The 27,800-nt window shown below is 56.1% G+C and overlaps 2 protein-coding genes across 6 annotated transcripts in view; one reads left to right on the top strand and one right to left on the bottom strand.

The window, feature by feature from the left end:
• The window catches only part of SLC5A10 (solute carrier family 5 member 10), a 58,854-nt gene extending 58,457 nt beyond the window's left edge, over positions 1–397 (top strand). For both annotated transcript variants that reach the window (XM_059380416.1, XM_059380417.1), the window contains one exon: positions 31–397. In XM_059380416.1, coding sequence (XP_059236399.1) covers positions 31–137 — 107 coding nt within the window. In that variant the 3' untranslated portion in view covers positions 138–397. The remainder of the gene's footprint in view (positions 1–30) is intronic.
• On the bottom strand, positions 80–26,375 carry GRAP (GRB2 related adaptor protein). 4 transcript variants are annotated; one of them, XM_059380419.1, is made up of 6 exons: positions 26,118–26,375; positions 24,296–24,501; positions 16,614–16,711; positions 12,077–12,199; positions 3,659–3,827; positions 80–1,834 (listed from the first exon to the last, which is right to left on the bottom strand). In XM_059380419.1, the coding sequence occupies exons 2-6, from the start codon at positions 24,371–24,373 to the stop codon at positions 1,649–1,651; spliced, it is 654 nt and encodes a 217-aa protein (XP_059236402.1). In that variant the 5' UTR covers positions 24,374–24,501; positions 26,118–26,375; the 3' UTR covers positions 80–1,648. The 4 variants fall into 4 exon arrangements, with proteins under 4 accessions (XP_059236402.1, XP_059236401.1, XP_059236404.1 ...); XM_059380418.1 differs by lacking the exon at positions 26,118–26,375 and having other exon boundaries at positions 24,296–24,827; XM_059380421.1 differs by lacking the exons at positions 80–1,834; positions 26,118–26,375 and adding an exon at positions 9,499–9,559 and having other exon boundaries at positions 3,737–3,827; positions 24,296–24,861.
• Positions 26,376–27,800: the final 1,425 nt, after the last annotated feature.

Raw genomic sequence — 27,800 nt, 5'->3', positions numbered from 1 at the left:
CTGTCTCTCTCCTCTACCCCCCTCCTCCAGGCGATGGCCGAGTACCCCAGAAGCACGCCTTCTGGGCCCGCGTATGTGGCTTCAATGCCATCCTGCTCATCTGTGTAAATATCTTCTTCTACGCCTACTTTGCCTGATGCTCGCCCTGGGGGCAGGAAGCCCAAGCCCTTTGAGTTCTCAGGTCCCCCTCGCTTTTGCTAACAAGGACACCGAGGCCCGGAGAGGTGTGGTCTCCCCTCACGACTCCATGGCCGGTCAGCATCCAGGGACTGGCTGAGCCAGCAAAGCAGGAGTCCCAGAAAAGTAGGGGCGCAACAAACAGAAAACGTGATATTTCGAGAATCGCGCAAAGTAGTCCTAACGGCAATGAAAATTAGATCTGTGATGAATAGCCTGATACTCATTTTACTGTTTTTATTTTGAAAACATGGGCCTGGATCAGGAGCAGCTCAGGACTTGAAGGGCTGCTGGCCAGCCCGGGGCAGAGGATGAGCCTATGGGCCCCTCCCTGGGCTCTTGCCCCCATGCCCCCTGCTCCCTGCTGCCATGAGACCTACTTCTCCCTCCCTCCCCTCTCACTGCCCCTTCCACCACCTGGCATCCAAAGCGCTGAGTCCCCCTTACTCTTCCTGCTCCCAAAGGTGCCGAGGCACCAGGCAGGTGGCCCTCGCTCCTGTTGCTGGTTGCATGTTCTGTGTGGACATCCTGCCTTTCTATCCTGCCTTTCCTCAAGCCAGGGAACCACTCCAGATGTTGTGAGAACTCCCAGTCCAGCCACGGCCCTGACTTCCCACCTGTGGTTTCCCACCTGTGGCCTGTGGTTTCCCTAAGTTCCAGGGCCCCAGTCTGCAGAACTCTGACCCAGGCGAACAAGAGCCAGGGCAGGCGGGTCCTCCGAGGGTCCGCGCCCCAGGCCTGGCCCTCAGAGCTTGTCCGTCTTTTCGGGGCTGCAGGAGAGGAGCAGCTCCCTCCATATCCATCACTGCACACCTCCTGTGGGCCTGCAGCGCCTCTCCCAAGTGTCCATGGTGTGGGACACCCAAGTGGAGCCCCAAGTTTCATGGGGCTGCTGAGAAGTCAGTCTCCACCTGTTGTCCTTCCATCAGTCCAGATTAACAGGTGTGCAGCCCCTGTCCTATCCCTCCTCACTAAGCCAGCTTCCCAGTAGCCAGCACCCCTCAAGGGCCATTTTGGGGGCAGGCAGACCCAGCAGATGGTCAGCCCAAGATGAACCCATCCAGCATATGCATGGTTCCTTGGGCAGAGCCCCCAAATTCCTGCAACATAGGAGTCCTCAGGTCTCCCTGAGTTTGAGGCCATTGATGGTGGGAGGTTGGGGGGCTTATGCGCCCCTGTCCTAGGGCACCCTGCAGCTGGTGGCCAATGGGAAGACGCCAGCGGGAAGCCCTGGGAGCTCACCTTGCCTGGTGGGCACCAAATATCACAGTGGCTCTTGGGCCCCAGGGCCCGTCCCAGTTTGTACAAAGCAGCAGGCGCCCAGGCCCGGCAGGCCCACGTTCTGGTCCAAGACCCTCGGCTGAGCCCTGTGGGACCCAGGGACGGGGCGTCCATGTCTTCTCTCCAGAGCTCAGTGTCTGGTGGATGGATGGACTGCAGGCTCTGCCCCCGTCCCCAGGCCGCACCCCGGTCACAGCTGCACCGGCTGGACGTAGCTCCGAGGGAAGAACCCAATGCGTCCGCATAACCGGCCCCGCCACCAGTGGGGGTCAAGGTGCTCCAGGACCTCGATGATGTCCCCACGGTGGAAGCTGAGCTGTGAGGAGTCCTGGGCCGAGAAGTCAAACTGGGCCTGGGCAAAGCAGGCCTGGGGGGCCTGTGTGGGGAAGAGGTGGTTAGTGGGGAATTTTCAGGAGGCCCCAACAAGAGGAGTGATTGGCTTCAGGTGGGGGAGGGCAGAATTGAACTTGAATTCGCTTCTTGCTCCGGATCCAGATAGATGGCCCCCCAACACCATGAGCCCCCAGCTGCCTGTCCCTGAATGTCTGCAGCGCAGAGACTGTGTCTGCACGGAGCCCCAGGACTGTCTGGTCCCAGGAGCTGTTGCGCTTCACCGGGCTTTGGGAGAGCATGTCGCCCACAACTGCTCCCAGCTCTCAGGCCTGGGTTCCTGCCCTATCTACACCCCAAGGAGACCTGGGATAAGACTCTGCCCTTTTAGGACTCAGTATCCCCAAATTGCAAATAGCAGTGGGACAAAGCTCTCTGCAGGCACGTCGGCCTGGCGCCATGACGATTACACCCAGTGTCCCTGCCCTGCCTGTCCCACCAGGATCTCTGTCCTGAGCCTGTGGAATCTTATCCAGGATGGGTGATAGGATCAGCAGACGGGCTCTAATGAGCGGTTCTCTGCCCAGGAAGGAGGAGGCGGTAGCATGGGTCCTAGGGGACTGAGCTAGTTCTGGAGTGATCCCACAGGGTGGGTGACCCCAGAGCCTAGGCTGGAGGAAAGCAGTGGGCGTGGGGAGCCCTCAGGCAGAGCTGCCTCCCCGCCACCCTACCCCCCTACCCACCCCTGGCCAGCTCCGTCTGACTCTGTCACGTTCTCCAGAGGCAGATCTGGCCCAGGCAGTGGAGGGGAGAGGATGGAGATCTGGGCCAGAGGCCTAGCAGGGGAACAGTTTGCTAAGACTGCGAGCTCACAGCTAAACCAGCCCCCATGGGCAGGCTGAGGAGGCCAAACATGCTGGGGGCACAGAAAAGGCATTAATGGGGGATCTCCCAAGGCATGCTTTGACTCTCCTGGCACATGAGATCCTCGTTATCTTGGACAGTGGGGAAACTGAGGCCCAGTGGAGGACTGAACTGACCCTGAGGTCACACGTGCTGGGGGTCTAGGAACAGGCAGGACTAAAGCCTCTCTGGGGCAGCCCTGCATACCCTCCCCAGGATTTGCACTCTGGATCCCTCTGCAGAGCCCAAGCTCCTGTGGGCAGTCCTAGGGTCCTGACCTTTAGCCCCAGGCCTTGCCGACACCCCCCTCCCGAAGAAAACAGCACTTGTCGGGGCTAATAACCCCGTTGGCTGCTGTCATCATTCTAATCACACCCTGAGCCCAGCCAGCACATCGCCCACGAACTCTCCTCACATTGCCCCCACCCCACCCAAGGCCGGCTCCTGGGGGCGCAGAAACTGGGACGGAGTCAAACCCACAGGTGGTCCTGGGTGAGCCTCAGTTTCTTCACTCGTACAATGGCGACGATGAGGCCCCCAGCGGACTCAGGAGGGTCGGCAAGGTAACAGGACCCTCGTGCATTCAGAAGGCCTCCTGTGACCACGCACGGCGCCGGGAGCTGAACACAAGCCAGACACGGGGTGCCCCCTGCAATATCCACTCTGCTCCTTCCCTTTCTTTCCCTCTGCGTTTTCACCCTTGCTTGTCCTCCCGCGGCACCCCCAGGATAGGACTTCAGAGCCTGGGCTGGCCCCCTCCTCTCAGAACGCAGGGCTGCGGGGGAAGGAAGGGAGGCCACGCCCACGCCCACGCCCCCCCCCCCCCCCCCCCCCCCCCCCGCCCCCCCCCCCCCCCCCCCCCCCCCCCCCCCCCGGGGGGGGGGGGGGGGCCCCCCCCCCCCCCCCCCCCCCCCCCCCCCCCCCGGTCCCAGCAGGTGTCTCCGCCCCCGCGGAGCCGCCCGCCTACCTTGAGCGGGGTCTCCTCGTCCCGCAGGAAGACCTGGCGCTGCTTGGCGATGGTGGTGGTGCGGTAGAAATCCACCAGCTCATTCAGGGAGTTGAACTTCTCTTCCCACAGGAAGTACTTCCCAGAGGCCTCGCGTAGCACCTTGAAATGCTGCACCTGGTCGCCATAGCTGGGGGAGAGGAGCTGCCTGAGCTGGGTCCCTGGGGGGGGGGGCGGCGCTGTCCCGGCCCGCACAGCCCCCCCCACCCCCACCCCACCCCCACTCCACCTCCCACCCCCCACTCCCCCGCCCCGGGCCTCCCTCCTCACCCTCACTGGGAAGCTGGCCGCTCTGGCTCCCGGTGACACTTGCGGTTGGGAGAAGGGGCAGGGCCCGGGCCCGCTGACCTGACCCGGTGACTCGCCTCGGCGGTGCGATGTGGAATTATGGGTGTGGGCTCTGGAACAGGCCCCTTGGCCGCTGTGCGACCTTGGGCAAATCACTGAACTTCTCTAAACCTCAGCTTATTCATAATGGTAGTGACTCCCTTCCAGATAAGTGTTCAGAAAATGCTGCTTATGGTTGATTAAATGGGTTCCTCTAAGAAGGAGGCGGCCAGACAGTTCCTCCTCTCCCCTAGCAGTGACATTCTCCCCCATCCCTCTCCTGGGCCTCACAGTCCCCCCTGAGGAATGAGTCCTAAGGCCATCCTGACTCAGACAAAGCCTGCCCGTGTATTGGGTGCTTCATGTCTCTTCCTACCCCATACCTCAAGAACCATCTATGGCTCCCCATTGCTCTCTGGATAAAATCTTAACACCTCGGACTCAAGATCTGGCTCGGCTACTGTGCCCAGCCTCGTTTCCTTCATACATTTCATACACTCTCTTCCCACATGCCTCATGTCCTAGGCCAGGACAGGCCATGACAGATTGGGACCGGGGGTGGTGCTGGCATGGGTTCTGACAAAGGGCAACACAAACCACTATGATTTCCCTCACTGCTGCAGAAGTGGCGGGGGCCCACCACATAGCCCAGGAGGTGCAAATCAGGGCCTTTGTACAGTGGGGAAACTGACATTCAGAGTGCAAACCATGACCTTCCCAGGGTCACATGGCAGCAAAGCCAGAGTTGGGGCCTCATGTCAAGTGTCATTCTAGCACACTCCCCTATTCTCACCATATAACAATAGGAATAATAATTATTCCAATTGTGGTATTGATAATGTGCCAGACCTGTCATCCCAAGTCCAGGACTACTCCCTGGGCTGTGGTCCCCAGGAGCCCTTCCCTCTCTTGGCCTCTGTGCCTGGTCAAATCACAACCATCCTTCCTATCTCTGGTCAGCTCACCTGGGCCTCAGTGTCCTCACCTGCCCAAGGAGGGGGTGAGGGGGAGACTGCGGGCAGCTGCAGGGAGAACACAGTAGACCCTCAGTTCCCCAGCAGGAAGAAGCTTTAGGAAGGTTTAGGGAGCCCAGGAAGCCTGGGGCCAGTGAGCGTGGCCATGCATGTGTGCTGGGGACACAGGCAGGCCACTGGGCATGCGCTGGCCCCTTGGCCACCTGAGCCACAGTCTGTGCTCTCATTTTGTGAAAGACTAAGTGAGAACCAAACAGTGGTGTGAAGACTTGATAGTAAAAAGGCAAAAGCACCTCCTGGGTTCTAAATTTAAATCTTGTTGTATAAGCCAGGGTTTGCCCGCAGCCTGGGTTCATATGTTAAGGGGTCCAAACCACATAGAACCCCTCTCTCTCCACTCAAACATATCTCTTTTCCAGGGCTTTGCATACATGATTCTCTCTAAATTCTTCTCCAGTTAAACTCCTACTCATACTTCAAAGCCCAGGTAAAATGGCCCAACTCAGAGGCAGAGGTCTTCTTGGGTTCCTCAGACCCTCATACAGCCTTCTCCTTCCAACCCACTTCTCTTAATGTCTTGCATGGAAAAGATAGGGAGGCAGGACTAGGCCCTGATGGTCTAGCCTAGTTGGGAAAGGCTGGACTTGGGGAACGCAGAGTCATGGCCCGAGGATTTAAGTGCTCATCAGGGTGGTTAGTTCCTGAAAACCCTCTCCTGTTTGCTCTGAGCTGTGATCCAGCCCTCCAGGGGTCCTGAAATAGACCTGACCCTCTAAGACATGTCCAGATCTCAGGGCAGTGTTGCTCCAAAGGGAGCCAGTTCCCCCGCCCCAGGAGACTCTGGGACCAAGTGGAGACAAGATCCCAAATCTGAGACAAAGCCACTCATGTGCTGTCAGCAAGCATTGTTCCCAGGTGACTAAGCTGCTGCCGCTGTGAACCAGGGGACATGCAGGTCTCTGTTCCTGGGACGGAACTAAGGCAGGCAGGCGGAGGGTGCTTCCTGTCCTGTCTGGCCTGCCACAGCCTCCCAGAGGCCACTCACTTTCCTTGAGGCACCTATGAGCCCAATGGCTCCCAGGTGCCCTGTCCCAGCAAGATCGGGGCGGCCCCAGCCCCTAGACTTTGGTGGGGGTGCACAGGGAGGAGTGTCTCTCAACCAAAGGCTGTGCAAGTGAGAAGCCAGGAAACCAGGGACCCCAAGGACTCCGCGTCTCGGCCACCCAGTGCAGAGGCAGAAGGATCTGACTCCAGGTGGTCCCCAGGGAGGAGCCTGGGGCATGGGCAGCCCCTCCCCTTCGGGTAAAGGGGCAGAGAAATGCCTGGTAGGTTTGTGAAGGAGATCTCAACTCCCAAGTGACCACCTGGAAAGTGAGCCAGAATGAAGCATTCCCTGCTCGCACAGGAGGATCAGCGAGTAGAGAACCGGAGATGAGGCAGGGAAGGAGCAAGGGATCCAGGACTTCTAGAACCTTCCAATCTGAGAATTGGAGAATTCTCAAATTGGAGAAGCTTGCATTGTCCAGGCCCCTTGCCTGTGTATGGTACATATCAGTGCTCTAAACGGCAGGTCTTGTCCCTTCTCCCATCTGGTCCCAGCATCCTGTCCTACAGTGTGGAGAGCGGGGCCCAGAGAGGAGAGAGGCCTGCCCACAGCCAGGATCGGCCATGCTGGTGATGCTGCTCTGCGTGGAAACTGGGCGGGGCCCCTTCTGATCAGTGACCGCACCTGTCTGAGGCCAAGCAGGGCCATCTCCATGGACGACCCTAAGGACTCAGCATCTGAGGCAGCCACCCACCTCCAGCCAGCTGACCTGTGGCCTCATGGGGCCCCTGCTTGTGATTTTTCCAGGAGCACTGTTCCTTCGCTCTGCCTGGTGTTGGCCTTAGCCATCCTTCAAGGCAGGTGGTCTGAGATCCTCTGCAGGCTCTCCAGACCTCAAACCCTCACCCCCAGGCCCTGGGAAGCTACAAGGCACAGAGGGGGACCCATATCTGTGTCCAGATGACGCTTGACACCCTGCTGGATGAGCCCTCCTGAGCTGGAGAAGGAAAGGGCAGCCAGGATAGGGGTCGAAGCCTGGGTGAGGCCAGGAGAGGAAAGCTAGTCCCTGACAGTGAGCCAGTGCCTGGGAGGTTCATGTGTGTGTCCTGGCCTGTGTGCCCCATGTGTCTGTCTGAGTGTGTGTGTGTGTGTGTGTTGGGGGGTCCGCTCTCTGCTCTGCCACAATGACAACACCTGTGGGTCCCTTTCTTCACAGCCATGGGTGTGTTTGTCTCTGTGTGTGACCCCCGCAGCCACCTCCCAGGGGCAGAGGGGATGAGCCTGGCCTCTGTGCTGTCCCTCAAGGACCAAGTGAGGCCCGATGCTAGCAGCAGCCTGTCCTGCCCAGCAGGTTTTTCTGGCCTGGTGGCAACTGGCCACGGCAGCTAAGGGGACTGACAGCACAGAGAGGATAAAGAAGGCTGGGGTAAGGTCAGGAGGCCCGGGACTGCCCCAGCTAGGGCCTATGGTAGGCCCTCCTGGGCGGAGGCCTGTGTGCTAACTATCCACGAGATGATCTCCACGAGGCATGAGCCTTCTAACCTCTGCTTTCCCAACTGTGACAAGGGCTGGAGTGGGGGGAAGGGATTCTTAGGAGTGCAGCAGGTGTGAAATAAGATCACAGTGACCTTGGCAGGGATCCATGGATCGTCAGGACTCAGGAAAGGAGGATAGAAGGTAGAAGGGGTCTGCCCAGGCACAGAAGGTCAATGGGCACTTGCTCTGTTCTTCCTTGCTGTGTGACCTTGGGTAAATTACTGCACCTCTCTGAGCTATAGCTTCCTGCCACCCAGGCTTCTGGGGATGGCTTCCTCTCCCTCTCAGCATCTGCCTGACTAATGGAGCGCCCTCCATCTTCTGCCACTTCCTCTGTCCTGCTTCATTTCCCCAAGAGCCTTTATCATCTCCCAAGATTTCCTATAATCTGCGAATTGTTTCTTGTCTGTCACCCCAGTGGAAACGAGTGCCTAAAGGACAGAGAGCTTGGTCCTATTTTGTTCACGGCTGCATCTGCAGCACCTTGGACAAGGTCTGGTGCGCCATAGGTACTCCGTGGCCAGAGCGAACACATGTGCATTGACTTCAGGGCACCTCCGGCCTGAAAGGCACTGGGGAACCAGCCGCCATTCACAGCAGAAGAGCCTGGACGGGAGCATGGGGCAAAAGTCACACAGCCCAGGCACTGCGCCCCAGCCTTGGTCCCCGGTCTGCTGGCTGTGCACTCAGATGTGCCCCTGCAGCTGGAGGGGAAAGAGCCCTCTGTAACCATGTAAAGGGCAGCCAGCGTGGCCACTATCCTCCATGAGGCAGGCCGAGGCCCATAAACCCCACCTCTGACAGCCTTATGGGGCTTGGCATGAGCATGCGGGAGATGCCACGTGTCGTGGGGTCAGAGTCCCCAAAAGCCAAGTCAGCGAGGGCAGAAATCTTCTCACACATGAATCTGCACAGCTGTCACTTTACTGGATGGCCACTGGGTCCCCGGACTTTGTGATACTTGGGGTTACTGCCTCCACATTGTGGATGAAAACATTACTGCCAAAAGAAAGCCAGGATCTGCCTTGCAGCAAGTTCTGAGTAAAGTCAGGATGAGAGCCGGGTCCCCTGCCACTCTGGATTTGTGGGACAGGGGGCTGAGAGGCACCGTGTGGCCCTTACAGGGAAATATAATGATAACTACTATCACTTGGCATTTTCGGAGCACTTACCATGTTCTAGGCGGCATACTAAGCACTTGACATGGATGTCCATTTTATAGATGAAGAAACAGGCTCAGAAGGTAATTTGCCGAGGGTTAGGAGGTAGGAGGTATCAGAGCTGAGATTCTTGCTCAAAAGCCCACACTCATAGCCATATACGCCCTCTGAGTCTGTTTCCTACTCTAATCCCGGCCCAGTGATCTTCCAAGGACCACTGAAACACCCCAGTGAGAGACAATGGACCAAGAACGGGAGCCGGACCTAGGTACAGCCCTGGCTCGACTGGGACGAAACCCACGGTGGAGGCCGCCACCTGGTGGCGCTGTGCACAAACTACAGCTAGCAGAGGCCAGGAAGCTCTTGCCGGTTCTGACCTTGGCTGGGGGGCTTGGCCAGGCAGGATACCTTGGGGGAGGCACCAAGGGGCGTGAACCAGCATTTCTCTGAAGGACACGCCCAGACCTACTCGCCCAGACCTCTTCCCAGGACATTGGTGCTGGCTCCCCTGCTCACCAACGCTCACTGAATCCTATGAAGGCCTGTCTCCCCTCCTGGTCAAACTTGTGCTATCCAAACCCACCCCCCACTGTCCCAACTCCGGACCTTTGCCCATGTTGGACACTTGGACGGACACACACACACACACACACACACACACACGTTGGACACTTGGACGGACACACACACACACACACACACACACACAGTAGGTTGAGATGTTTGGGTCAGAAGCTGTGCTTGCGGGGCTGCATTTACCGAGAAGCGCCAGAAGAGGGCAGTGCACAGGGTCTTAATGCTGGAAGTTCAGGCAGCGGATCTGTTAGCAGAGGAGGGAGGGGAATGGGGGGGCTGTTGGGGGCTGGTTGGAAGGCCCACCACCTCCCCTCAGCTAGGGCTGCAGAAGCTATCCCAGTGACTCCCCTGTGCCCCTGCTTTGCTGGGTGATCTTGGACTTTGGATTCCTGGAAGCACCCAGAGCTGGCCCAGCCCACCTGGTGGGCTCCATTCCCAGACAACCTGGCCCTTGGACAGCCAGCACATGGAAAATTGCCATTTCCTGCTTTTGCAGGAACCCAAGAGGGAAGTGGGGGCTTGGCTGTGGAGGTGGGAAGGTGACAGGGAGAAGGGAGTGGGGAAGGGAGTTACTCCAGGTGTCCACAACCATGGGCGGGGGTCAGGCCTAAGAACTCACAGCATCTCCCACACACGTGCACACTGACGTTGCTCCCAATTTTAAGATGGGAAAATACAGGCTAAAGTAGGGCCAGAGCCATTCCCATCCCCTAGGGTAACCAGCCTATTCGCCGAGGTGGGTGTTGGGGGAGGGAAGAGAAAAGAGCCCATAGCTGTCTGCAGAGTTTGGAGGGCATCAGGTAAGTGCTGTGGACTCTCATGACGTTGGATCATTTTTACAACACCCCCCCCCGCGCCCACCAGCAGCTTTCCTGACCACAGCAGTCTTCTCCACATGGGTGCCCCAGGCCCAGACGGGGAGCTCACCACCACACGGCGCTCCGGTATGCAGATCACGCTCCACCATCAGAAATAGAAAGGGACCAGCGTACATCGCACCATTCACAGAGCTCACGCTAGGGTCCAGAAGAGCCTGGAAGGCTCATCACCCACCTCCTCACCGCCATTAACCATCAAAGGGGTCCTGTGTTCATTTATCCTTTGGACAATCAAGTCATTGGCTGCGGACCAACTCCATCCTAGAAAAGGGATTCTTAGCGGCCACACCGTCAAGCTCCAGAGTCGAGCACCTGTGCCTCCTTCCAGCTGCAAGCCTGCCACCCCAAGACCGCTGTCCGTGACAGTGAGTGCCTCCTCTGTGCAGGCTCTGTGCCCAGTGCCCACAGAGACCCTAACTGTTGGTATGAACGTCGGCCCTGACATCACAGATCCATGGCACTCCCTGATCTGGCTACTTTTCATGCCTTCAGCCCCCACCAGAGTCTGAGATACCATCACCTCCTGCCTGGCTCCTCACTGGCCAACCATCCCTCCTCTTCACAGCAGCCAGAGGGATCTGCTGAGAAATGGAAGCCAGTCACATCTACCCCTGCTCCAGACCGTCTGTGGATCCCTATTGCTCGGAGGGAAAACTCCACCTTCTTGTCAGGATCCCCCACTTCTCTCCACCCAGCTTCTCTGCTCTGGCACCTCCTGTGGATGCCAACACACCCCCAGTGCATCCTGCCCCAGAGCCTTTAATTTGCTGTTCTGACTGCCTAGAAGTCTCTCCTTCCATATCCTCATTCCCGGAGACCTGGGCAGCCTCTGCTTCCAGGTTCAGATCTTTGTTCAAAGGCCATCTCCTCAGAGCAACCGTCTCTGACCACCTTGACTCCTGCTGGATGCCTTGTTCCCTGTCTGTCTCCCCCACTAGGGCAGAAATTCATAAGGGCAATTGTCACTGCATTTCCCCAGCCTCTAAAATAGGTTGGCCCATGATATGAAGCTTAGTAAATAATCCGTGAATTTCTGCCTCTATACCCTACTATTCCAGGCATTGAGAACAGGAAAGACAGAGACCAGAACCCTTCCCTTCTGACTCCCATTCCTGTTTTCCAATTTCCAGCCTGGGTTCCTCCATTCCCTCCATTTCCCTAAAGGCCTTTAGGTTTGGGTTCCACACTGCCCAGAGGCTGCCACATCATGCCCGAGGGGGCTGCCTGTCACAAAGCCACACCCTTCCAGCACGGCCACCCCGCTTCAACACCAGGCACTATTCTCTTCACTCTACATCTATTGACTCAAAAATATATACATTGACTCAAATATTCCTTGTCATGACTCATTTCACATCAGAGGAAACAGGCCCAGAGAGGTTAAGTGACTGGCCCAAGGTCACACAGCCAGTAAGTGGCAGAACGAGAATACAGACCCAAGCAGCCTGGATGCCTAGTCCATCATCTTATTTACGGCACCACGTAGTGGGACCCTGTCCCTGACTGCAGCACATCCTGGACCCCTGTCCTGAGGGCCTGGTGCTCTCCTGCCCTCAGTTGCTCCTGTCACCTCAAACCCCGGCCTCCTTCTTCCTCCCCTCAGGATGAGTACTCGATGGCTCCTCACTGTTCATAGAATACCAGCCAGACCCTTCACGCTGGCACCTGAGACCTAGCAGTGGACCCAAGACTGCTTCCCCCGCCCCCCCTCCCCGGGGTGCATGTTATTCCCCGACCTGCTTCCAAGTTCCAGCTGCCCCTCCTCCAAGGACGCCACTCCCTCCAACACCGTCTGGGAGCCCATGTCCTGTGCTTCCATGCTCAGCTCCAATGCCACCTCCCTGCCCACCCTCCTCTGCACTCCCCGAGGGGTCAGAACTCACTTCACAGAGACTGAGAACTCCCCCGGGGAGCTCTCACTCTCCCGGATCAGAAAGGCTCCCAGGTGGTTCCGCTTCATCAGAATCTCTTCGGCCAGCTGCCGGGAAATCCTGCCCGAGTACCACCTGCAGAGAGAGGGGGCAGGTGAGGGCAGTGGGAAGGCCAGGCTGCCCGCTTCTCCATGTGCCAGGCAACCTACAGGGCTGATCTTCACAGCAGTGCCGAGACACGAGAGGTATGACTGCACCCATTTCACAGATGAGGAAGCCGAGGCAAAGAGATGCAAAGTGACAAGGCCCAAGGCTACATGCTGCAGCAGGCAGGACCTGGGACCCAATCCCAGCATTTTGGTCCCAAGCCCAAGCCTTTCCCACCATGCCAGGCAAACATTCCCTTAGGAAAAGAGAGAAATCAAACTTTAGTGAACCTCCACCCAGCCAACCCTAGCTGAGCTCTTCTGTTTTAGACGATAGATTCTTAAAAGTGGAAAAACAAACAAACAAACAAACATAAAAATGGATGACAAAAGCAATAGCAGCTTTGGTCTGATGAGGAAGGATCTCACCCTGCACCCATTTCACGGCTGCACAAACGGAGGCCACCTGGATTTTTTTCTCCCAGGTACAAGTCCCTTTTCTGGATGATCACACAGAACTGGGAATGCAGAAGCGCCTGGCAAATGCTTAGAGACTTGTAAGACCCCACACTGTCCCCCCCCACCCTAGTGACAGTCCTGCCCATCTTGCTGTGTAGCCCAGGCAACCCCCCAGCTTCTGTGGATCTTGCCGCCCCTCACAGAGTCCAGGTGGTCTCTGACTGGACCCTTTATTGTGCAGATGGGGAAACTGAGGCCCAGAGCAGTCAGTGTCACATGGGGGCACCATGGCCAAGCAGGGGCGGGGTCTAGAGACTCTGTTCCTTGTAAGGCTTCCTTTCCCTCTTTCAGCAAATGTTTCCTGCGTCTGAGCTTGGCACCGGGGGCGGATGTGAGGTGGGACTTTTTTCCTGTTGTCTCAGGATGTTGCTGAGCCCTTGAAGCCCAGGACAGGGGCAACAGGTGCAGGGAGCAACCCGTGGTGTCTTGCCCTGTCTCCACTCCCCACCATGTCGCCTGCCAAATGAGGATGCTGGGATTCTGTCCTGGGGCTTTTTTCTGGCAACTAACAAAGGCCTGTGCTCAGGGTGGGCTGAGCCCCCAGAACACTGTCAAGTGATGACAGAGTGGGGAGGGGTGGAGGGGCGCAGGTGGGTAAACATTCAGCTCCCCTGTCTCCGATGGAACATTCTGAGGAGACTGCGCTCTCTCCCCCCCATCCCTGGTGCCTGTCGCAGCCAGCAGCAGCCATCCTGTTAACACACCCCTAATGGCGGCTCCTTCCCGGGTCACTTCCCACTCCAAAATGAAGTCCTTGTCCTCGCACTGTGTCTCAAGCCCTGGTTCTGGGGAGCTGACACCCAGACGTGGGGGCCCCGGAGCCTGTTTCATGATGGATTTCCTGGGAGGGGAGGCGGTAAAAGACGGTTGCTGAGTGTGGGGGTTCAAGGCCACCATCTGGAAAGCTCAGCCCAGGTCCCTGGAGTTCGGGAGGCTGGGATGGAGGCTTCTAGGACAGAGGCTGAGCTGGGGGCTGGGGGAAGGGAGCTCCTCCACCCGGGAGCCCCCAGCAGGACACAGGAACAGGGGCCCAGTGGGGCCCCAAGTGGGCGTTTCCTGAGGGCCTGGGTGTCTCCAAAGAACCCACAAAACCCCACAGGAGGCATCAGTGTGTGGGCGCCCGTCACCCTCAAAGGCTTCTGCAACCACACCCTCTGAGGCGGCCAGCCCTGCCCCCATTGGAACAAGGCAGGGCTGGTCCTCAGGTGGCTTGAAGGACAGACAGCAGGAGCAACACATCCAGAAGCCCCCTGAACCTCAGCTCTCTCTGCCATGCCAGTGCCAACTCTTCTTAGGGCCACCTCGTATCTTCCCCCATTTCCCTGATGTGGAAACTGAGGCCCGGAGAAGGGCAGGGATTCCCCGAAAGGTTGCCCAGCCAGTCCCTAGCCTCAGGCCCTCTCCCAGAGCTACCCCCTCCCCATGTCTGGGGGGCACAACCTGGGGGGGGCAGTGGCGACCCACAGCACAGGGCTGCAAATCCCATGCAGACTCTTGCCGTCTGTGTGTGCCTGCAAGAACCGTTCAACCTCTCTGTGCCTGTCTCCTTGTCCATGAGATGGTGATGGTGGCACCCAGTTTGCAGGGCCCCTGGGAGACTGGGGACCCTCATGAACTAGCTCACACCCCTTCTCCCGCAGCACACCCTCAGGCCGTCCCTGGCAAACTTCTACTTTAACACCCAGGCCCAGCGAACCATGCCCTTCTTCTGGGAAGCCCTCCTTACTGCCCACTGGTGCACGGTTGGTTGGGTGTCTCTGGGGCACCTGGTCCCCTGGCCAGGCAGGGGAGACAGTGAATCCTTAGGGAAGGAGCGGGGATGATGTAGGCCAAGTAAGGCCTTCTGGGACCCCAGCTCTCCCCTGCCCCACCCCACACCCTGGGGCCTGACGGGCTGAGTCAGATGCTAAGCTGGCATTCTTCCCAGCTATTTCGGGGCCTCGGGCAGGTGCTGAGGTTAGCGGACAAGGCACCAGGTCTGGCCTCTGATGGGTTGGTCGGGGGCCTGAGCTCTGTCCCTGCTCCGTCCCAGACACCAGTGACCAGAACTGATCCCAGGGACCCCCAGGAGATCGGACACCGGGGCCCTCCATGGCTTCCTATGGGTGGAGTCTTGTCTCAACCCCCAGCAGCTCCCATGTCCTGGCCTTGTGCTGACATCTGCTCAAGGCTTCCCAGCAGCTTTGGGACTTCTGGGCTTCCGGCCTTGGCCGGGACACTTCCTGTCCCTGGAAATATCAAGTCTTCCTGACCCCACCCCACCCCCAGCCTGCAGGGGGCCACTCTGTCTGTGGTTGCTCCCCGGGGTGCCTGGCATCTCTCCATGCCCCTCCGCTAGCACCTTCCCTTTATTGACAAAAAGGCTGTAAAAGGCCAAAGGGGCAGACCCCTGACCCTGTCACTCGGTGTAGCGGGCCGCTGCAGGGCCTGGATCTGGGAGCTGCAGCCCAGCACATTGACTAGGGGCGGCGGCTTCTGTGTAAGAGGCCCGGGATGCCTGGAGCCCAGACGGGGGTATAGCGGGGACCTGGGTGGGATGGGGCTTCCCCAGCACAGGAAGCTGGAGGCGGGGGCAGCTTTGGAAATAACTCGAAGACAGATGAAGAGGAAACACCCCCCAGGCCTGCCCAGGCACTGCACCTCTTGTACACTGCGGCCCCCCCCCAATCCTGCCCCCCCTGCATACATCTCGTGGTCTCTGGCCTATCCTCTCGAGCCGTGTGGCCGGGTCATGGTCCTCCACATCCAACTGACACCCTCCCCAGCTCAGCCATCTCTGCACTCCCCACCGTCCCAGGCCTGCCATTTGAGGCCCTCCTGGTGGTCTCACTGCCATGGGTTTGCCCTCATCGTCCTCCCAGTCCCCTCTCCCAGGAATGCCTTTCTCCTTTTCTACCTAGCTAACTCCTACGCACCCTTCAAAACCTCATTCGGAGCTACCTCTTCTGAGAACCCTTCCCCAGTGACCTCAGGGTTGACTATGTTCCTGTCTTGGACTTTCTTTATGTCCCATCTCTCCCCCGGGTTGGGGCTGTTCCAACTCCAGCTGCTTCTCCTGTGTCTCCAGCATCACCCAGGAGACCCCCGCCCCTGGGGCCGTGGCTAGTGTTTGATGAATGATCGAGTGGGAGACTAACCCCATCAGCATCTCAAGAAGATCTAGTTGGTTTTTCCATAGGTTCTTGGCCACTGGGGCCTGTTTTGGGACTGGGCTATGCCCCAGCCATTCCCAGAGCAGCAGGCTGGGATGCCACCTACTATGAGCCTGATGGGGGCTTCCCTATGCCCCACACATGACTTTCACTCTGCCTCAGTCCCAGGGCATTGGTCTGCTCGGCTAGTGTTCAGCTCCCCTCCAATCCCCAAAGGCAGGACCTACAGGATCTGCTTCCCACCCTTGCCCTCCCCCCTGTCACCCCTCCCTTGTCCCCCTCATTCATCCTCACACAGGCTGAGCTAGCCTCCTAGAGAGAGCTCTAGAATCCTCTGCAGTTTGAAGCCTTGGCCCTCCTTGTGTTACAGATAGGGAAACTGAGGCCTAGAGTGACCACACGACAGCCAGTGGCCCAGCCAGCCCAGAGCTGGGGGCCCCGTCCGTCCAGTACCCTCCTGGATGTTCTCCGGTGTCACAGGTTGTGGCTTGGACCGGCCCTGACTCTGCCACCTTCTGGTACTCCCATCTCTGTCCCCTGCTCCTGCTCAGGGTAGAGACAGGGGACCTCAGGCAGATGAGTGGAAGTGAGGTGAGGAATCCCCGTGCCTAAGGGGTGCACCAGGACTGAGCTTTTCAGGCAGCTCAGCTCAGCCTGGGCCAGGCCAGGTGGGGACACTGGTTGCAGGGGTTGGGGTAGGGGAGCCCCTAGGATAGATATATAGCCACTCACGGGTGAGGCTTGACACGGATGTAGTTCTTGGGAATAAAGCCCTCAGCTCCTCGGAGCTCAGCCTTGTACCAGTTCTGGTCGTCTTCCATGTTCAGAATCTGTGGGCAGTAGAGACAAGGTCACTCGGGTAGCTGCCATGGGCTGAGGCCCTGTTGTTCAGGGACAGGTAGGGGGTCCCAGGACCCATTTCACAGAGGAGGGCTGGGAACCTGCCCAGGCCCACAAGGGCTGAGTCTGATGTCACAGGCATGTCCCCAGGAGGGTCACAGACTCCCCAGGCTGGACAGTTGGGGACCCAGAATGTGGGTCAGTGGGTTGAACTTTGGGGGGGCTGGAGCTGGACTCTCAGGATCTGTCCCCCCAGAGCCCTGGCAGACCATGCAGTCTTGGGAGGCAGGCACCCCGGGGTGCCGCAGTTCCTGAGCTGTCCCCTGAGCATGGGGACTCCACAGCATCTGTATGCCACGCACTGAGCCGTGGGGTGGAGGTCTGAGGTTCCCCGGGAGGTCGGGGAGTCCCAGCCCCAGCTCGGCTCCTCCTGATGGTTCACCAGGGGTCACTTGCCTTTAAACCCCTATAATCTGAGTTCACGGGCGTCATTTCGGGAAAGTGGGGATTCAGGCACCAGTGAGCAGACGAGGGAGGCCTCTGGGCTATGATGAGGCTGCGGCCCAGCCTGTTCAAGTCACATGGGCCCCTGGTCCATGGCGTGAGGCCTCTGCAGACCCACAGGTGGGCCGAGAGGAACTGAAACAGCTGAGTGGGGGTGAGTGTCGCCGTGGCTGAGCAACCAAGCAGCCACAGGGAGGAATGGGCTGGGCCTGGGGAGTGGGTACAGCATGAACCCTGGGGCGCCTTCCTCCTTCCCCTGGGCCAGCCTCCCACATGGGACAGCTCGTCACCAAAGGCTGCAGATAAGGCTCGTGATGCCCAGAGGAGGCAGAGCCTGTACAGCAAGCCAGCAGCCTGGGGTCTGGGAATTTTAATCCCACTCCACTCCCCACTTGTGTCCAGACCCAAGGCCAGGGGAGCATCTCTCCTGTCGGTCTTGGAGCAGGTGCCAACATTGGTGCAATCCTAGTGGGTATTTGTTGAGGGAAAGAGAAAAAATCAGATATACAACAGCATCTCAAGGAGATGGGGACTCCACAGCATCTGTATGCCACGCACTGAGCCGTGGGGTGGAGGTCTGAGGTCCCCCGGGAGGTCGGGGAGTCCCAGCCCCAGCTCGGCTCCTCCTGATGGTTCACCAGGGGTCACTTGCCTTTAATGTTCACCAATGTCACTTGACATTTGGAGGAGCAAAGGCCCAGGGGCAGGCTGACGCAAAGCCATCAACTTAGTTTGATTTTGCTGGGAAGAGCTGAGAGTTGCTGCCTTGGGCCCAGGCCTTGCAGACAAGCACCCCCTTATCTGTCTGCCAGGCCCCGTTGAGCTCCTTCCTTCCTGACTCTGCAGCCTGGGCAAGGTCAACAGCCCCGAGGGGGTGGACGGAAACAGGTGGCTTACTCAGGACAACTTTTGCTGAAAACAAAACAAAACAATTCTCCGACTTAATAGGACGCTTAAAACCTGTCAGCTGGCTTCCATGGACATGAGTTCAAGGATGATGCCTGGGAGCCTGGGGCTGCCCTACTCTGTTGCCTTCTGACTCTCTCCACAGTCCTGCCCTCTGTTTCTTCATCTATGAAATGGGCACATTCATGGCCTATGCTGAATGCAGCAGTGTCGAACTACAAAGTCCCCCGTGGCCGTGTGAATGTCCTATCTCAAATAGAATCTTTGTTTTGTTTTATTTTGTTTTGTTTTCCTGCCATCCCGATCTGGGGACCCAGAAATGTTCTCATTGGTCACATGAACGGAATTCTTTTTTTTTTTTAAGATGATATTAATTTGACAGAGAGACAGAGAGAAAGAGAGAACACGCGGAGGGAGTAGCAGCAAGAGGGAGAGGGAAAAGCAGACCTCCTGTGGAGCAAAGCCCGAGGTGAGGCTCGATCCCAGAACTCTGGGATTATGACCTGAGCCGGAGAGACGCTTAACCAACTCAGCCACCCAGGCGCCACAGGAGCTGAATTCTTAAAGGTCACATGGTTCAAAGGTTATAAAACCCCCTGAGACATGAGAATCTGCACAAAGGAAAGGGACCAGCTCCTCCCCGGGTGAAATCCACAGCTTGGGCTGCCCCCAAGCCTTTTTTCCCACCGTGCCCTCCACCTGGGAGGCCGTCCTACCCCTGGCCAAGGCATTCACTTCTCAGCTATGACCTGAGCACCTACGGTGTGTCAGACACCATACAAAGTATGGGAACAAGGAGGGAACAAGGAGCTTCCACAGTGGTGGGCAGAGGAAGACAATAAAGAAGGAAGGAAACCAGTTCACAGGTAATTCAATGTAGTGGTTAAGTGCTCTGAAATTGATTGAGGGCTGGGCATTGTCAACAGTGGGTAGATGGGGTGGTCGAGAGAGTCCTCTCTGAGGAGCTGATGTGTGAACTGAGGCCCAAGTTATAAGACGGAACGGGATGTGAGAAGATATGGTGAACAGTATCCAAGGCCGAGGCAACAATCAGTGCAAAGGTCCTGAGGTGGGAGCTGTTCTCAGAACAGAGAGGAGGCCAGTGTGCCTGGAGTAGAGGCGGGAGGGCAGCACTGTAAGGTGAAGTAAGGAAGGCGGGCACGGTCAGAGGATGTAGGTCTTGTAGGCCCCAGGAAGCAGGTGAGAGAGATCTTACTTCAAAAGCCAAGAAAGGCCATGGAGGGGCATCAGGAGAGGCTCGGGCTCTGAGTCATGGCTGTGGTGGAGGGATGGGGACTGCTGGGAGTGGGGGCGGTGGGGAGCTTCTGCACTGGCCTAGCTGGGAGCTGGGGAGACCCCGAGGCGGGGGGGGGGGGGAGGGGGGGGGGGGGGTGGAGAAGTGGTGTCAGGGTCGGGAGAGGTGTCAGCAGAGTCGCTGATGGGACTCAACGACGGCTGTGCACAAGACAGGTAGGGAGCAGCCAGGACAAGTCCAGGGCTTGGCATCTACAATGGTGGCCATTAACCACTGTGGGAAGGGCTCCCGGGGAGCAGGTTAGGGGGCTCAGGGTCGACTGCCCTGGGTCAGAGGTGCCATTGACCTTCCCTCTGGAGATGCCAAGGAGGCTGTGGGCTCCCTCGGTCTGGGTCTTGGAGGCCAGGTCATTCACCCAGGGATGGGGGTGAAGCCACTAGCTACGTCCCTCCTCCAGCTGGGAGCAATGGGGTACTTTGTCCCCAGAGGTGCCTGCTCTGACAAAGAGGACGTTTTGTTCCAGAGCCATATGTCCATTGGGGGCCATCTGTCCAGAGTGGATGCCCCTGCCACCTACACTTCCTCCAACATCAGAGCTCATATTTATTGATCCACCGGGGCTCCCTTGGGCGGGGATCCACCTGAGGGCCCTGCTGTGACAGGGGCCAGCAGACCCACACGCTGAAGCCTGGCCAGGGAGAAGAGGGGACACAAGGTGACAACCCAGTCACGTTTTTACTGTTATACAGAGAGAGGGTTTCACAGGAGTGGGGTGGCTGAAGCATCTCGGGGACAAAATTTAAGGCGGCATCAAGAAACTCAGCCATGAAGATAAAGAATATTTTAAGACAAGATGTTTAAAAAAATCAGATTAGGAGCACCTGAGTAGCTCAGTGGGTGAAGCCTCTGCCCTCAGCTCAGGTCATGATCTCAGGGTACTGGGATCAAGGCCCACATCTGGCTCTCTGCTCAGCGGGGAGCCTGCTTCCCCCTCTCTCTGCCTGCCTCTCTGCTGTCAAATAAATAAATAAAATCTTTTAAAAAAATCAAATCAATGCAAAAACTGATTATGTTCATGAGCTAACAATAATCTATCAAGATCAATCCATTAACAAAACAATGGTAGGTAGGGTGCTCATCGTGTAAGCTGTTACCCACTGAGACGGATGGGTCCAAATCCCCTTGTGCTGTATCTCTTTAATTTTTCTTCAAATCTAAAACTGTTCTGAAAATTAAAGTCTGTTTAAAAGTTAATGCAAGGGGCGCCTGCGTGGCTCAGTGGGTTAAGCCTCTGCCTTTGGCTCAGATCATGATCCTGGGGTCCTGGGATCGAGCCCTGCAACAGGCTCGCTGCTCAGCAAGGAGCCTGCTTCTCCCTCTCCTCCCCACTCGTGTCCTCTCTCTCTGTCCAATAAGTAAAATCTTAAAAAAAAAAAGAAAAGAAAAGAAAAGAAAAGAAAAGAAAGTGGTAATATAATAGCTCATGGCTCATGTCCCCAAACCAAACACTGCTAGCTTTTCAGGTCATTCTTTTCTAGAAAGATCTTTTTTTGGGGGGGGGTGCAAATCCAGTGCACGATGGGCAGTTTTCCTTCCACAAAATTCATCACTCCACAAAATGAATACCTATTGATTATCTGTGTAGAGTTGACCCTCCATGTGGATATGTTTGCATTCTGCTTTTTGCCATCGCATCATGAGATTTTTTTACGCCATTAAGCGCCCTCCCCAAATAGCATTTTCAGGGCTGTACGATATTTGATACCATCCCTAGGTGGGCAGTCTAGGTTGATTTCACACTGCAAACTAGCACCAAATTCCCCACCCCTCGCCTGCTTCATTCTTCCCCATGCACTGTCTCTGTCAGACAAATTCTGTATGTTATTAATCTGGTTTGTGGCCCTCATCTGCCACCAGAATCTCAGCTTCCTGAGTGGTAACTGTGCCCATTTTCTCCTTGCCGAGTCGCCACTACCTAGCAGAAGACCGCGGACACACTGAGTCCTCCCTGAGTTCCCCGTGAGAGAACACACATACATCTCTGACCATATCTCAGTTTCCCAGAGGCAGAATTTCTGGGTTATAGGATATGGAGAGTCTCACGGCTTTTTATATGTTCCCCAAGTTCCCTGCAGAATGACTGTGTCACTTTACCTGTCCATCACTCCCCTGTAAAAGTGCACATTTTCCGACACCCTCAATAACCTGGGAGATTCTTTTTAAAATAAAATTTTGCTGATCTGGCAAATGGAAAACAATTACTTGCTTTGGTTTCATGGTTTTTGTTATTGGTAAAATTGGACACTTACTTGCTTACATTGCTTCTTTGGCAATTTCCCCATTCATAGCTTTGCCCACTGTTCTAGTACACTGTTTGTGATTTTCCTATTGATTTATAAGAGCTCTTTACATATTAAGGACATTAATATTTTGTCATGACTTTTTTTCTTAGTTTAGCCATCTTCATTTCTTACCTAGTAGACTGCAAGAGTCCCTCTCTGCTTCCATTCCTGTCAATCTGTTATCTTTTGGAAATGTAAATTTGATCACATTTTTTCCTCCAGTAAAAACTTTCAGTGAGTACACCTCAAATTTGAAATGAAATACAAATCTTTCACAGGTCCTGATGCCTGCCTGCCTCCCAACATCATCCTTACCCTCTTGTTCTCACTCACTGCTCGTTAGCCACAGACCTTTCAACTCTTCAAACACACTAATATGGTCCTACCACAGGGCCTTTGCACCAGCTGTTTTCCACCCTGCACCTGGTGCTCTCTTCCCCCAGCTTTTTGCATGGCTGATTCCTGCTCAGCCTTCAGGGCTGCGCTAAGGTGTTCTCTCTCTTTTTAAAGTAAGCTCTATGCCCAGTGTAGGGTTCGAATTCATGACCCCAAGATCAAGAGTCTTATGCTCCTGACTGAGCCAGCCAGAGGCTCCTAGGTCTTAACTCTTTCAAAAGACTGTCCTAACCACCCCATCTGAACCTGTCCCCCTGCCCCCTCCCACTCACCTTCACTCTCATCCCATCTCCCTGTGTTGATTTCTTCAGCCCATTCATCACTGCCCTACATCACTCACTCTCTGGAATGTCAGCTCCCAGAGGGCAGAGACTTTACTTGGTTCCTTGTTATAGCCCCTGCACTTAAAACAACGCCTGGCACAGGGTACGTGCTCAACAGCTTGACAAATGTTTGTGGAGGGAAGGAAGAAAAAGGCAGGTCTTGGGGTCCCTGGGTGGCTCAGCGGGTTAAGTCTCTGCCTTCGGCTCAGGTCATGATCTCAGGGTCCTGGGATTGAGCCCCGCACCGGGCTCTCTGCTCAGCGGGGAGCCTGCTTCCTCCTCTCTCTCTGCCTGCCTTTCTGCTTACTTGTGATCTCTGTCAAGTAAATAAATAAAATCTTAAAAAAAAAAAAAAAAAAAGGCAGGTCTTCCCACGGCCTGGCATTCCTCCAATATTCTTTGAGCCTGAAGGGTCCTCTCCCCAACCCTCCCTGGTCTCTGCGGACACAAGATGCAAATCCCACTTCGCGGGATGCTCCCATTTCAGCTAACACATTAATGATTCTGCCATTCCTTCTCTCCTGCAACATTCTCCACGTTTGTTTGTTTTATTTAAGATTTTATTTATTTATTTGTCAGAGAAAGAGATTGAGGGGAAGGGGCAGGCAGAGAGGGGGAAGCAGTCATCCTGCTGAGCAAGAAGCCCAATGCAGGGCTTGATCCCAGAACCCTGGGATCATTACCTGAACCAAAGGCAGACGTTCAACCAACTGAGACACCCAGGCATCCCCATTCCCCATGTTTTATTAGGAGCCTACTGTGGGCCAGGCCCTGCTTTACGTCCTGGTGTTCCGGTGTGCTCCTGGCCTCGTGAACTCACTCTTTCCTTAGCGAGCACCTCTGTTAGAAGCAAACGCGCTGGGAGTTGCCTAATGCTTTACCAAAAGCTAGTGGGAAACATGACTCATCTTGGGGTGGGGGTCATGGGTGCAGGAATCTGGGAGGGAAGTGGAAATGTCATATTCTTTACACAGTTGCCTTGGGGGATCCCTACTGATCCCCCCCCCCCCCCCCCACTGACCAGTCACTCTGAGCCCCAGCTGGAGCTAGCCCCCTACCCCGTTCCTATTTCTTCATTGTCCCACTTCCCACCGAGCCTCAAATCTGAGTCTGAAAACTGCTCTCAAAGTAGTCAGTGAGGTCTTTGAACTAGACCCAGCTCTCACAGGATGTCTCCTGTCCTGACCAGGTAGTGCTGGTGTTAAGCCTACCCATGTTCCCCGAAGGCCACGTGTCCCCAGGGCCCCCAACCAGCCACTCACGTGGACATAGGTGCTGGCATCCTGGCAGAGAGAGGAAGGGGATTCCATAAGTGGACATGGTTCCCCCTGTGGAGCATCACGTTCCCAAACCCGTACCCAGGCTGTTCAGTCTCACGGGGACAGAACAAAGGTTCCAGAATCAATTGGTGGTATGACTTTCTTTGCCCTTTCCTTCACGCTGTTGGGAAGCTCCTTCTCTACCTTTTTACCTTCCCTCCCAACCCCCAGAGTGTGTACACTTCATCCTGAAAGCTTTTCTATCCCTCCCTCCCTCTTTGCAACTGTCTTTTGAAACTCTTCCCAGGAAAACCGGGAGGCCTGGGGTTGAACAGACTCCTGCCAGGCACCATGCTAATGTCTCCTTGAATCCTCACAACACACCCCCGCCTGTGAAGGATGGGTCATAGTTATCTCCCCATTTCCGAGATGGGGCCACTGAGGCTCAGCCGGAGGAGGTAGCTTGTCCAGAATCACACAGCCAGTACCTGGAGAAGTTGGACTCTGTCTGGGGTGTCCGGGGTAGAGGGGTGTCCTGGGCCTCTGATTCTTAACACCCGCCCAGCTCAGCCCAGCCCAGCCCCCCTACCTTGAGCGTGTCCCCTTTGTTGAAGGCAAGCTCATCACTTTCCGTGGCCTGGAAACTGTACAGGGCCACGGACTCCATCCCGCTGTCCCCAGGCCCCAGCAGCTGGGCTCCAAGCTGGGTCAGCTCTTCCTGCTTCCTCTGCAGTCGAGGACCCGAGGACCCGTCTTCCTTTGTTTTGAGAGTGTGCTGGGCTTTTGAAGCTGCCCCTGAGGGAGGGGAAACAGGAAGCTGACATGTCACGGAGCACGGCGAGCCTGTGAGCGGCTGGGCCTCTACCTTGGACCCCCAAAGGCCAGGTATGACTCTTGGGGATTCCCCGGGGAGCCCTGGGAGTGGGTCCCCTCTTCCACCCATGTCACAGATGAGATACGGAGGTTTCCAGAGAACAAGAGCTTTCCTGGCAGCTCAGGCAATATGTCTCATGGGCCCAGCCACCCCCACCGGCTTGCCCGCCACGTTTTCTGAACTCCGATGCCTCTCAGGACTCCCCAGGGCCTGCCTCCCCAACCCCAGCTCCTTGCCTGACATTCAAGGCTCTTCCAAGCCACTACCCCCACCCACCAGACTCCTCTCCAGATCCATCCTTTGTTATCCCCTTGCCCTGTGAACAAACACTGGGCTCCACCCTGCTCTTTCATGCCCCTTCCCTCTGCACATATGTGACCTTCCCCTTTCTCTTCCCAGGAGACTCTTATGCATCCCTCAAAGCCCAATTCAAAAGGTGCCTCTTCCAGTTTAAACACTGGACGTCCTCTGTCCAATTGAGATCCTAAGGTCAAAAAGAACTGCCAATAAATCTTGACCTCTCGTTAGTAGGTTTGTCACAGGATGTGGTATCAGTGTAACAATTCTGCAACAACTGTGTATTACGGGAAAGAGCATCAGTGGATAAATGCGGTGGCATTGCTCCAAACCCTGGTTCTTTCTGGGAAAGAAAGGAGACACAAACCGGGAAAGGCAAAGCAAGGAAGAGCCCCGTGGCGTTGGATGGGAACTGGATGGCTCAATGTGAAAGCATGCTGTTTTCGGTTTGTTTTTGGTTTTTTTTCTGTAAAGGAGTTTTTCCTCCTTTGTTTATATCAATGTGGTTACATTTGGCCTTCCTGTTTTCGTCAATGGGTTCGAATCCATTACTACGATGATTGATGTGGGATGCTCAAACCGTCCCGGATTTGGCCCATGGGACCCTTTTCAAGCTGCCTCCTTGTCCTTCTGCCAAGTGCCCATCATTCTCTGGGCACTTCCTTTGACCAGTATGTTCCAGGCCCGTTGAAGCCTTTTCCTGCGTCAGCCTAGAATCAGCTGCTTTGGAGAGGATCCTAACACCAGGATCGAGCTGGTGTTAGCTGAGAGTATTAATGCTTCTAGACACACGAGAGAGAAACACAGAGCTAGGGGGTCGAAACACACACGGACACATGCACACACATACATACACACACACACATACACATACACACTCATGTATAAATATACTCCTGTATGAACTCATTACATACATCGATATGAAAGAGCTCATTCTAGATGAGTCTCAAGAAATATATTTACTTGTGGACAGAGTATGTCCATATTTCTACGTTCAGGTCTCTGTGTGTCTGTCTAGTTCCAGATAATAGATTAAAAACCATGAACTCAAACAGATATGGATCAGTGAGCGCGGGGGAGCGTCGAAGCCTGTCCTTTGCCCTCCACAGCTTTGTGGAAGGCTGGAAATTTTCTATGTAGAAAGTGGATAGGCTCTATGTGAACTATGTGAGCAAACTATATTTAGCTCAAAATAAAAGGTTTATGTAAAAACAAACAAAAAACAAACAAGGGGCACCTGGGTGGCTCAGTCGTTAAGGGTCCTCCTTCGGCTCAGATCGCGGGGCCTGGGATTGAACCCCGCATGGGGCTCCCTGATCGGCGGGAAGCCTGCTTCTCCCTCCTCCACTCCCCCTGCTTGTGTTCCCTCTCTCACCGTGTCTCTCGCTGTCAAATAAATAAATAAAATCTTTAAAAACGAAACAAAACAAAACAAACAAAAGTCATGGGGCAAAAAGAGGAACACGGCAGAAGCCGTGACCTACCCCGGAGCCTCTAGGGCTTGGCCAGCTCCCCACAGCCCTTTGCCAGTCTCCCCTCCAGGCCCCTCCCCGTCTTCCGCTCAGACCCCAGCGTGACAGGATGTTACAAGGCTCTTTCCGGCTCAGTTTCAGCTGAGGTTTCAAAGCCTCAGAATGGGGCAGCCAGGGGTTGGGGGGCACCCCCTCCCCAAGCTTGAGATGCCTAGAGGCAGGCGTAGGCAGCATTCTTCTTAGGAAGCCAAGCATGCGTCCCCTGGGGTTTGGGGGGCCAGCCGGCTGGCTTATTTGGTATTTTTCAAAGTCTTTATTCTGTGCCAAGTCACACACACAAAAAGGTGAGTGGCTCTCCAAAGGGCCACGGAGAGTATGTGGCCGGGCTGAGGGCGGGGAGTCAAGCCTGGGCAGACCTGAGCCAGGCCGGGCCATGACCCCAGTGCTGCCCATGATCTTGGCCTGGAGCCTGAGCAGCACACAGTGAGCAAAGAGAGCCAGGCTGGGGGTGAGGCACAGATTCAGGAGTTCAAATGGACCCAGTTCCCAGAGACCACACAGGACCCCCAAATGGGACTTGACTGAGAGGACCCTTGGGGACATCGGGCACCCCAGCTGACGGTAGCTAGTGGGGCCTAGAGTGAGGGGGGCATCAGATCCGGCACCTGGGACAGCATCAAGCCTCTCGTGGGAATTATAGCTGGGGTCCCCAGGGGGGAATCCCCCAAAAGCCACCCACCGGAGGAGAAAAATCAGCACCGGTCACTAGCCATGCCCGGCCACAGCAGAACCAGCCACATGTGACTCTCTGTCCTAAGAGAGGCCCTAATTCCCTGTGGCCGGCTGATTCGTGGAACCAGGACATCCAGGGCCTTATCCCTGGATGCTGTGAAGGTTCCCTCGTCTGGCAAAGTGACCTCGCAGATGTGGCTAAGGTAAGGACCTTGAGATGGGGAGAGGACCCTGGATTGTCCAGGGGGTGCCTTCAGTGTGACCTCGAGTGTCTTCTGAGAGGGAGAGGAACAGAGATCTGACACAGAAGCAGCAGACATATGACCGAAGCCCGATGCTTGGACTCCTGCCTTCGAAGAGGGAGGAAGGCGCCACGAGCCAAGGGATGCGAGGGGATCACCTCTGGAAGCTGAGAGAGGCCACCATGGATTCTCCCCTGGAGGTTCCAGAAGGACCCATTCTGCTCACGTCTTGACAGTGAGACTGATTTGGGACTTCTGGCTTCCACACCTGCAGAAAATAATCTCACGTTGTCAAAGCCACTGAATTGTGATGACGTGGTTCAGAAGCCAGAGGAGATAGATACACCCACCTCCCTCGGGGCTGGTCCTAAGGGGAGGACAGTCTGAAATCGCAGCTTGAGACCGGGAGCGGAGGACAGAGAATTAATCACTCTAGGTCCGGAGCTGGGGTCAGGGCTCAGAGAACTGTAGTTT

Source organism: Mustela nigripes, chromosome 16 (genome assembly GCF_022355385.1).
Source record: "Mustela nigripes isolate SB6536 chromosome 16, MUSNIG.SB6536, whole genome shotgun sequence".
Taxonomy (NCBI): Eukaryota; Metazoa; Chordata; class Mammalia; order Carnivora; family Mustelidae; genus Mustela; species Mustela nigripes.
This window is presented reverse-complemented; position numbering and strand designations above follow the sequence as displayed.